The sequence below is a fragment of the Paroedura picta genome, chromosome 6 (genome assembly GCF_049243985.1).
Source record: "Paroedura picta isolate Pp20150507F chromosome 6, Ppicta_v3.0, whole genome shotgun sequence".
Taxonomy (NCBI): Eukaryota; Metazoa; Chordata; class Lepidosauria; order Squamata; family Gekkonidae; genus Paroedura; species Paroedura picta.
This window is the reverse complement of record NC_135374.1, coordinates 72712325-72721933: the sequence shown is the minus strand read 5'-3', so window position 1 is coordinate 72721933 and position 9609 is coordinate 72712325. Positions and strand designations below refer to the sequence as shown.

The following is a 9609-nucleotide window of genomic DNA, read 5'->3' as shown; positions in this document are numbered from 1 at the left end:
GTAATGTTATGGCTGTATTCTACTAATCTGTTATTTTCTTATTTTGCTTTTTAAATTCTTACTTTGGCCATTTCTCTTTTTAATTTGAAATTGTAGCAATGGGATGTGGTTAGGCAATGCTTGTCTTAGAGGGGTCCCTGTGAATTTGCTAGACTGAATTCAAACTTCTACTTCATTAGGGGGAGTCATCCAAGGATGGTTGGTTCGGTCACACCTCTGTTCACTCACTGGATCCAAACTTTTTAGCTCCTCTCTTTTGGCAATAGTCTTTCCTTTGAAGGGTGTCCAAAGCAGAATCCCATGAAGCTCAAGAGGTTGTCACTGAAAGGGAATTTTGGCAGGCAACTTCTATATGCATAAAGAAACACTTTGCACAGGTCATTATGGATCGCATCCATTGTTTAATTTTCTCCCATTGATCTTTGGCTTCTATACATTAGTAATATTTAAACACAATGGACATGACTATTCTGGAGATGTTTTCAGTAGTGCATTCCTGTGTGTATTTTTATTGTGATTATTAAGTACCTAAGGAAAAGCTAGGTGTTGTACAGATACAAAAAGACAGCATCTTTCCCCATGGACTTACAATCTTAGCAAAACAATGCCTAAAAGAAGGAGAGGAGTACAGGCAAGCGAGAGATGGTGGTGGAGACAATCCACGGAGCTAATACAAGAAAATCTGGTAAACAAAATCAAGGAAACCTAAATAGGCTTTGAGATTATTTTTAAAGGGAGGTGGATTTAGGAACAGCTCTTGAGTTACCTTGATTCCACAGATGGGGGCAGTGAACAGGAGGAACATAACACAAGAACTCCGTGTGTGTGTATACACAAACATATCTACATATACACATACGTTCTCTTGCTTTGGATGACATTTTTCTTAAAATACAGTAACAAAAATTTAATAAGTGAAAAAATATTAATGGATAAAAATTAAAATATGGTAAATATGATAATATAGAAAGATAGCCCAAATAGTAATAATAATAAAATTTTATTTATAACCCGCCCTTCCCCAAAGGCTCAGGGTAGGTAACAGCTTAATGAAACCAAGAGGCAGGACCAAGCAGAAAATAAGAAACTGTTTTAGTAAACATCTTGAGTAAGATGACAACTTGGAAAAAAATCAAGAAGGCCAGTATAAAATTAGCAAAACAAAGGTGAAAGGTTTGGTAATGAAAAATAAACATGAATGCCATCTATGTAAAAATTGTAGTAACAAAAATATACAAGAGAAACAAAATAAGCAAATAATAAATACATTAATAAGAAGCAGAAAAAGACCTAAAGCAGAAGTATGCTTGACTGAATGGATGCCATGATGATACCTAGAAAATGACATCTTAGACATAGTAGTGAAGAAGAAATAAATGAAGGAAGTTCCACAGTTTGGGTTCTAAATGTACATTAGACCAGTAGAAGCTTCCAAGATGGAATACTTCCATCTACACAATTATATGTAAGGTGGGTGTTTGCTAGCAGAGTTGAGGGCTTTCCCCCATAGATGCTCCTGACTTTTGAAACTGATGCTTTTAAATATCTTAGTAGAAAAGTAACTGGAGCTTGTAGACAAGCTTAGTTTTCATTATGTCTGTTGATCTATATAACTAGAACAAGGCCTGATGTTCATGTCACTGCATGTGTGTGTTTTTTTATATTTGTGCCACATTTATTTTCTTTGACTACCTAAATCAGAAAACAAGGCTTTCTGGGGATTAAGCAAAATATGCTGCCATGGTCACTGAGTTTTTGCGGTCTTTAAAACATATGCACAGTATAGGGTATTTTGTTTCCTGCAAATATTCCTTCCACAGCATTTAGAAATGCATACATTGATATGACAGGAATAGTTAATGTTTTCAGAATAGGCCCTATCATTTTAAATGACAGGCTTTTCCTTCTTAAACTGAAGAGGGATTGGGGTGGAGGGCAGAGTGCAATTCTTAATAGATAAAGCTTTTCTGCACTAGTTCTGTATTATTTATGGTGTGTATTTAAAATAAATTCTCATGTCTACATAGAGGAATATAGGTACCTTCTGCTTTCATCAAAATATTTTCAGTAATTCAAAGGAAAGGTGCCAGAAAATATGATTTGTCTTTCTAAATGGACCTCCTTAAAACAGCAGCTGCTACTTGTTGGTTTTGATGTTGTAGCAGAACTCATTCCCTTGTTGCTGTGCCTTCCTTCATCCCCCCCCCCCCACCACCATTTATTCAGCATTAATGTACAAACAGCACTTCCTGACACTCTCTGACAGAAGGTGCTGCACCAATTCGGTTGGGGCATGACAGGTGGGTTGACTAATTCCTTGATGAGCTGGATTCAGTCTCCCTTTGTAAGTAACAAGTTTGACACTTACCTAAAAATGCTGACCAAAGTAACTCTAAAAAAAAGTATGCGGAAGAATAGACAATGCTTGGCAAAAGATGCCTGAGTAGTACTACAGCAAGTTTAGATTTTTGAGAGTCAGTAGACCTATACCATAGCTTGTTTTTAAAGATATAATAGATTTCACAGTATCAAATGAAGAAGTGCTTTTCCTCTGATTTTTGTATTTTTTTCTTTCTAACAGATCATTTGAACAGGAAACAGTCAAATTTCAAGGACATAGAGATGGATTACAAAAAACTCAAGAGTACAGTAGACAGATGGTTGTCCATGAGCAGCTACTCTGAAGTGAACCTCGGCAAACTCTTTCAGGCATTCAATGCAGTAAAAACTGTGGAACATCCCAGTAGTTAAATGTTGAGATAGGTAGAATGGGGACAAAATGCTTTTGTTGACTCCTTTAAAAAAATTAATTTTTTTCCTTTTTAAAAAAAAGTTTTTTTACTATTTCACACAGTGTTGTCCACTGTTTTAAAAAAGCATGTGTTCTATTTAAATAGGAGCTTATTTATGAAAACCATCAAACAAAAACAATGTTATAAGCCAACATTTACCAGGCACATGTACATCACACATACATATGTACACATGCACACATGTGTGTGCACACCCACACACATGTATAGTCAGATGTTAGTATATTCAAAGCTAGAGGGGAATAAAGGGGTGGAGAAAGAGCTCTGTTAATTGAATAATTCCCAGTGAGAGTTGCTTGGAATGTAAGTGATCTTAGACTTTGCTCCAGGGTATTTAGTAGAGGTGCTCTCAGGAAAAGAGGTTAGTGGAGGTCTCAGTAGGAGCACTAATGTTTTCTCTTTTCACAGTTTATCTGCTTTGTGACCGCAAACACAGCAGTTAAAGACAATACTAAACCTAAACGTTTTCTAATGCCTACATGTATTTGAATGTGGTTTCTATCTCTAAAATTGCTCCTAAGTTGTCTTTTCATCAACTTTTATTCATTCAGACTGTATTGTTTTGTAAAGATACAGAGAAACCACATGGAAATTAATCCTGAAGTACCAATTGACTTCTACATAGGGCAGGCAGACAAGCAAGTATTCAGAAAATTCTCCAGGCCACACATAAATATTGAAATGTTATATTTTGGTTCCTTGAAATTCAATAATATAACCAGTGTAGCCTATTGGGATGAAAGAAAAATGAGACAGTTTAACCAAGAAATAAAAGTAATTGGTAATACTATAGTAAGCAATTAAAGCTATGAAGTAGTTTTCAGAGACCTTGCCTAATCTGCTTATTGTCTATAAAACAGTGAATAGAAATGGCAAAATTTAAATTGTGATGGGTAGCTTTTGACATGATAGGATGAAAAATTGAGTATCTTTATAGAGTATTTTTAAAATTTGTTAACTGTCATTTACTGGTTAAATATAGAAGCATTTTAAATGTGTATGTAAGGTTTTACACTATTAATGGCAGCATAATAAAATTTTCCAATGTAATTTACGTGTGGGGAACGATCATGTTTGACTTAATTAAGTTGTGTTTGTGCACTCATGAACATGTGGACACTTGCAGGATTGGTACAGCCACTCAAAATTCGTAGGATACTTTCCCCAACAAACAATTCAAACCTGGGATTACAGCCCACATAATCTAACACCTCCCAAGTATAAGGAGTCTAAAACAAGACATTTTTAACTCTTTCCTTTGAAAGTTAGGCATGAACAGCAACCAGTACTCAAACACTGAATGCAGTGTGAATTCTAACCAGCTTCAGTTTGGGGGTGAGAGAATTTGCAGTGGCAGCCAGGAATATGTTACTACTTAGAGCAGGCTTTCTCAACCAGGGTTTCACGAAACCCAGGAGTTTCTTGATGGCCCTGGAAGGGTTTCCCAAATGGGTTGGTGTTAATTATTTTTTTTTATGTGTCAAACATTTAGTGGATTATGTGTCCATGTATGGTCATGTCGATCTGCTGCCCCTTCCTAAAATGGCCAGTGATTGACCTGGAGGAGGTGGGAAGGGGAGAGGCTCTGGGTGGGCATGTACACAGCCATGCTTCTCAACCATATTTTGCACAAGTGCACCATTGTGCCACTTCTGCCATTTCTTGAAGCTTTAAGAATGTTTCATAGAATCATAGAATCATAGAGTTGGAAGGGGCCATACAGGCCATCTAGTCCAACCCCCTGCTCAACGCAGGATTTGTGTTCAAACTTGGTATTAAATGGATCTTGTGTTGATCTGATATCATTACCTCAGTCTAGCATGCCATGTGCAAAGAACTCGCAAGCCTGCAAGGATTTCCACTTAAGCAATAGCTCTGCACACACCCAGGTGAAAATCTGCAATCAAAGAATTTCTATCTAGGGAATGAATGGTTGTAAACCTGGATGAAATCAGTTCCAGCCAATATCTATAACCTGATAAACACTGAGGCCCACAGAATTTGACTTCCAATGTAAAGTATAGAAGACAGCTAATAGAATATGAATAGGCTTTGGTTGTTGTGCAGACCTGTTTAAATGGGGCAAGATACCAGGTCCCGAATGTGATTGTGCCTGCCAAAGTATTTTCCTTTTGTCACAGGAATATGAATGTCATGCTTTCCAGGGAGATGTGATAGAGCTCTTTGAACTCTCCCCAGCTGTGATTGAGTGGATTGAAAACTTAGGGGAATTACCCAATGCATAATGGTTGTACCTACTTGGCTACATATTTTACATTATATGTCTCCTGTGTGTAACTCTGGCATATGATAGATCCGTTTTTCCTAGAAGCAGTGATGTTACATAATCAAGGGAGTGTTGTCATTCATAATGATAGGTTAAGGAACATCTATACATTTAAAGTATCACTGTATCCCATACCTTATTCAGCATATTTGGTCTGTTTGCAAAATAACAGTATTTTCATACACATATATCTGCTGTATATCCATTCCGCAAAACTGCCATTCCACAAACTCTTTTATCACAAAGGAAAAAAACTGAAGATATTGATAAGCTTCAAGCAATGTTTCTCTCCCCAAAAAACAAATGTAAACTAGGAAATGTAATTCACAAATATGTCAATTATATTTTATAATAATGTTATTTTAATTCCTTGGAAAGAAATTTTTAGCACTGACTGAAAGGATACTAGCATAATGGTAGATGCTTGTTTAACTATTTACTTTAGTATAAACAATAGTATTTCCAAATTAAGGCTGTCTAGTGTTTAAGGTGATGGGATAGAAGCTAAACCTGATCAGAATCACCTCTCGAACCCAGCAGCCTATTGATTGTTCCAGTTGATATTACTTCTTTGGAAATTATGTGGTGGATTTTGATGCTACAGAGAATCTGGTACAGATTGAAAAATGCAAGACTGCAGTCTTCTCCCAGTTCCTGAGATGGAGTTGCCATTGCCCTGTATTTCTTGTTTGTATACAGGTACACACTGTTCTAAATTTTGATTGAGGATCTGAAGGAGAAATCGGTACACAAGCTCAGAAGCCGGACCTCAAAGGAGAGGTGTATTAAGGGAAAAGAACGGAAACTATAACATTATTTAATACTGTGCCAGAATCCTCTTTTGCTGAAAAATGTGTTTTTCTATTTCCTAACTCCATCCCATCCTCACCTTATTTGCCTCTTCTGTAGAGCACCTAAATATTTCTTAATTGAAACGCTCATCCTGCACTCCTCTTATAGCTGTTTAATAGATTAACTCATCTGTGCCAGCTTCAAATTTCAGATTAAAATTCCTTCATCCTGAAGGCAGCATTATCAGGTTGTTGGAGGCTGTTTTCAAACCTTGGTTTTGAATAGCAGCAGCTCTGCATTAATTTAACCACTAAGCTAATAAGTAGGTTTCGTTTTGTTATGCTAAGCTTTATTGCTTTTCTTTTGATCAGAATGGTGTTGTTGAGCAAAGCAGCAGACAAGGCATTCTTTGATGAGAGAATTAGTGCTCTATTCTTCCTCTATTATTCATAGCACAGTGGAATATGTAAGTACCTGAGGGTGTCAAAGGAGAGCAGGCTCTATTGCAAAGTGTTCGCCTTGTTTCTCTCAATAGCTGACTATGAGATGATAAACTGCTTAATACACTGCACTAATTGGATGAGAGCAAAAAGAGATGGGAATTAAGGCAAGGCAAAAAGAGAGAGTGCTACCAGCCTTCATTCACTCTTTCACCATTTTAACAGCGCCAAAGGAGGCACAAGCTTTCTATAAGCAGACTAGAGGTTTTGTACAGAGATAAAATGAACCTGTTAGTGGATTCAAGTAATACACTAATTATTGCACAGTATAAATACCACTACTGGTTTTATAACATGAAGGTAAACTTCTTTTGAGATGGTTATAGGATTGCTTGGCAGTAATATAGATCCTAATAAGGGACCAGAGTAATAACCCCCCTGGATTAACAAAATTGCTGCTTGCAGAAGTATGATTCTGGCTTTTACAAAGATTTCTGCTGAATGAATAAAAATGACTGAGTGACATTTCTTAATGCATAATGGATTGATAATGATTCCCTTTTCTTTAAAGTAAAATATGTACTTCAAACTCTACTGTTAATCATGTCCAGGAGCAAATGTTCTTTTTCCCATAAAAATATTTTTGCCCCTATGGTGTGTTTTTCCCCCTACACTCCAAAATATATGTGTGTATCAGATGCTGTCAGTTAAATGTATGGTTATTTGGAAGAACTACAGTTTGTTCATTAAAAAACAAACAAATATGCTGAAAAGCCCAGTATTGTGTGTTCATATGGAGGCCTATGTGTAAGTGTGAGGGGATTCATCTTAAAAATCTCTACCATCTTCCAGTACCATCCTAGTCCTAGTGAAAAACAAAAACAAAACATCAGCCTAATTGCCTCGCTTGGGCCAAATGGGGCTCTGTTATGGGTTAGTGTGAGTGTGACCAAAAAAGGGGCAAAAACACAACCATACACAAGAGAGGTAACAAAAAAAGTTGAGACAAAGAAAAATAAACTTAGATGTAACTAGGCTTCTAGCTGAGACATGTTTGGTATTGGTTCTGGTACATGACTATACCTTGTACCCTTTAGTTATATGGACTTTCTATCACGATAAGGTACTTACGCGAAGAATCATAGAATTATGGTTTTAAAATGTTATTTTAGCACTTTTGAATGTATAATTAAATTATATATGATTTTGTACATTAGCACTACATGCCTAGCTATATTTTAGTTTCTTTTTCTTTGTCTCAGCCTTTTTGGTTACCCTGGCCCCCTCTCTTCTGGATTACCTAAGGGTGAATATATTATTACCCAGTATTTCCTAGGCTTGTATCTCTCTGCTTTCCTTTTAGATTTTTGTCCAGTCTTTGTGTAGTCATTTTGCTTGTGGGAGTCTGTCCATGGGACTTGTTTAAATACCCAGTGTATAGCGGAACAAAGGCCATCCTCCCCCAGGTGCAGATTTCCGTGAGAATTACAAACAGAGTTGGTGCTGCAGAAGAGTTTAATGTCACCAAACTACTTTGTCTGGTCTTGGGCAACCCAGGCGGAGAAGAATGGCACTGACATGTGTCCTCACTTTCCATAGCTCTTTTCACCTTTCACAGGCTCAGGCAAATAACATCTTGCTTAAGCCCCTCCAATATTTATGCTACCTTTTGAGTTGCACAGCACTCCTCAGCCCGGGTGTCCAAGCAAATAAACCAAGTGGAAAAATGAGCTGCTTTTGGGCCCTCTTAAGCCGGTGCTAAGTCACTTGGGCCCCCATTATTCCAACCTTTCTGGGTGGAGGACAGTGAAAATGCGGGGAGGGGGGTGGCAAGAGTGAGACAGGCCCTCCCCGGCCTGCTGCAGCCAAGCGTCCCTCAGTCCCTCAATGGCAACTGGGGCTGCCATTCATGGCTCCGGTTCCCATTTCGATTCAAGGAATTTGGAACAAGCAGGTCCCAGAAATCCCCTCAGAGAATCTCGCGGCTGCCTCCCCCCCCCCTCCCTGTGGCTCGCGGGTTCCTTTTGCGCCTTTGAGGCCTGCTCATGCGTGTTGCGCTGGGCGCGCGGCTCCAGGCCCCCCTTTTGAAGCGTGCGCCAGAGGCCGAGAGGGAGCGCTGGGGCGCGGCCGGCCAGGTGGGGGAGAAGCCCAGGCGGGCGAAGAATAGGGGCTTTCGCTTGGGTTTGTTTGCAGCCGCCGCCTGACACGGGATTAGGCAGCCTGGTCGGGCCGGGCAAGGGCCGCTTTCAATGGGCCGCCGCTGTAATCCTTGGAGGTAATTTCACGCCGTTTGCTTCCACTCCATGGCCAGGTCAGCGGGGAGAAAGGGCCTGCGAAAGGAGGGCGCGGGCCACGGGAGAAGGGCCGCCGTCAGCTGCCGCCTCGCCCGGCCCTTGTCAGGCAGCCGAGCCCCGCAACAGGGGGCAACCGAGCAGCCCCAGCCCTCTGAGCCGCGGACAGGCGAATGCGCCCCGGGCCTGCCTGTCTGGCGGGAGGCGGGTAGAGAGGCCCTCTGCTCAGGCCGCCTCGCCTTCCTCGTACGGGGTCCCGCGCCCGACCCAAAACACAGTGACTCTCCTTTGTCCAGCCCTCTACAGCCGCCATCCCACGAAGACACCCTCCCCCCCCCCCCAATCCTCCCTTGAGCTTCTGGCCCGCCTTGAAAAGCACAGGAAGCCAAGTGGGGGCCCTCCTCCCGAAGGGATACAATTGAAATCCGAAGTCCTTTCGTTTTAGGAAACCGGAGGGGGGGGGGCGGAGTGTCAAAAGACGACCAGAATGGAATCCCCCTTCCCGGGGGCGATCAAATATTTAGCGCGGGAAACACTGTTGGGGGCAGAAATTCTTTACCAGGAAGAGGTCCCAGATATACGGGGCAGGGCGGTTGGTTCAGCCTGAGCCTTGGTGTGTTGACACAGAGGTCAACCCCACTGGATTCAGACAGCTTGGTCCCAGGGAAGCATGCATAGCAGTGCAATATCAGACGGCAGTCCCAGCTTTGCAACTCTTGGGAGTAAGCCCACCTGAACGAAGTGCAGCTGACTTCTGAGTCAATAGGCGTAGGCTTTTAGAGCTCTTCGGCTAGATTCATCAACATGTGGAGTCCGTTCTGTAGACTAACCGAATACACTGGTTAAGCTGGAGGCTGGTGATCTGCCTTCAAATCCTTATGATAGTGACAAACTGTTCTTATTTGTTGCTTATATATTTCAAGTCAGGCATTTCAGATAAAGGTTTGGCAAATGTAGTCTTTTGACACACTCCCTTGTTCTGAACT

The 9609-nt window shown here is 40.6% G+C and overlaps 1 protein-coding gene across 4 annotated transcripts in view; it reads left to right on the top strand.

Annotated features, from left to right (window-relative positions):
- POLA1 (DNA polymerase alpha 1, catalytic subunit) overlaps nucleotides 1-3867 on the top strand; it is a 256073-nt gene extending 252206 nt beyond the window's left edge. For all 4 annotated transcript variants that reach the window (XM_077343005.1, XM_077343006.1, XM_077343003.1 and 1 more), the window contains one exon: nucleotides 2582-3867. In XM_077343005.1, the coding sequence (XP_077199120.1) occupies nucleotides 2582-2751 (170 nt within the window). In that variant the 3' untranslated portion in view covers nucleotides 2752-3867. The remainder of the gene's footprint in view (nucleotides 1-2581) is intronic.
- Nucleotides 3868-9609: the final 5742 nt, after the last annotated feature.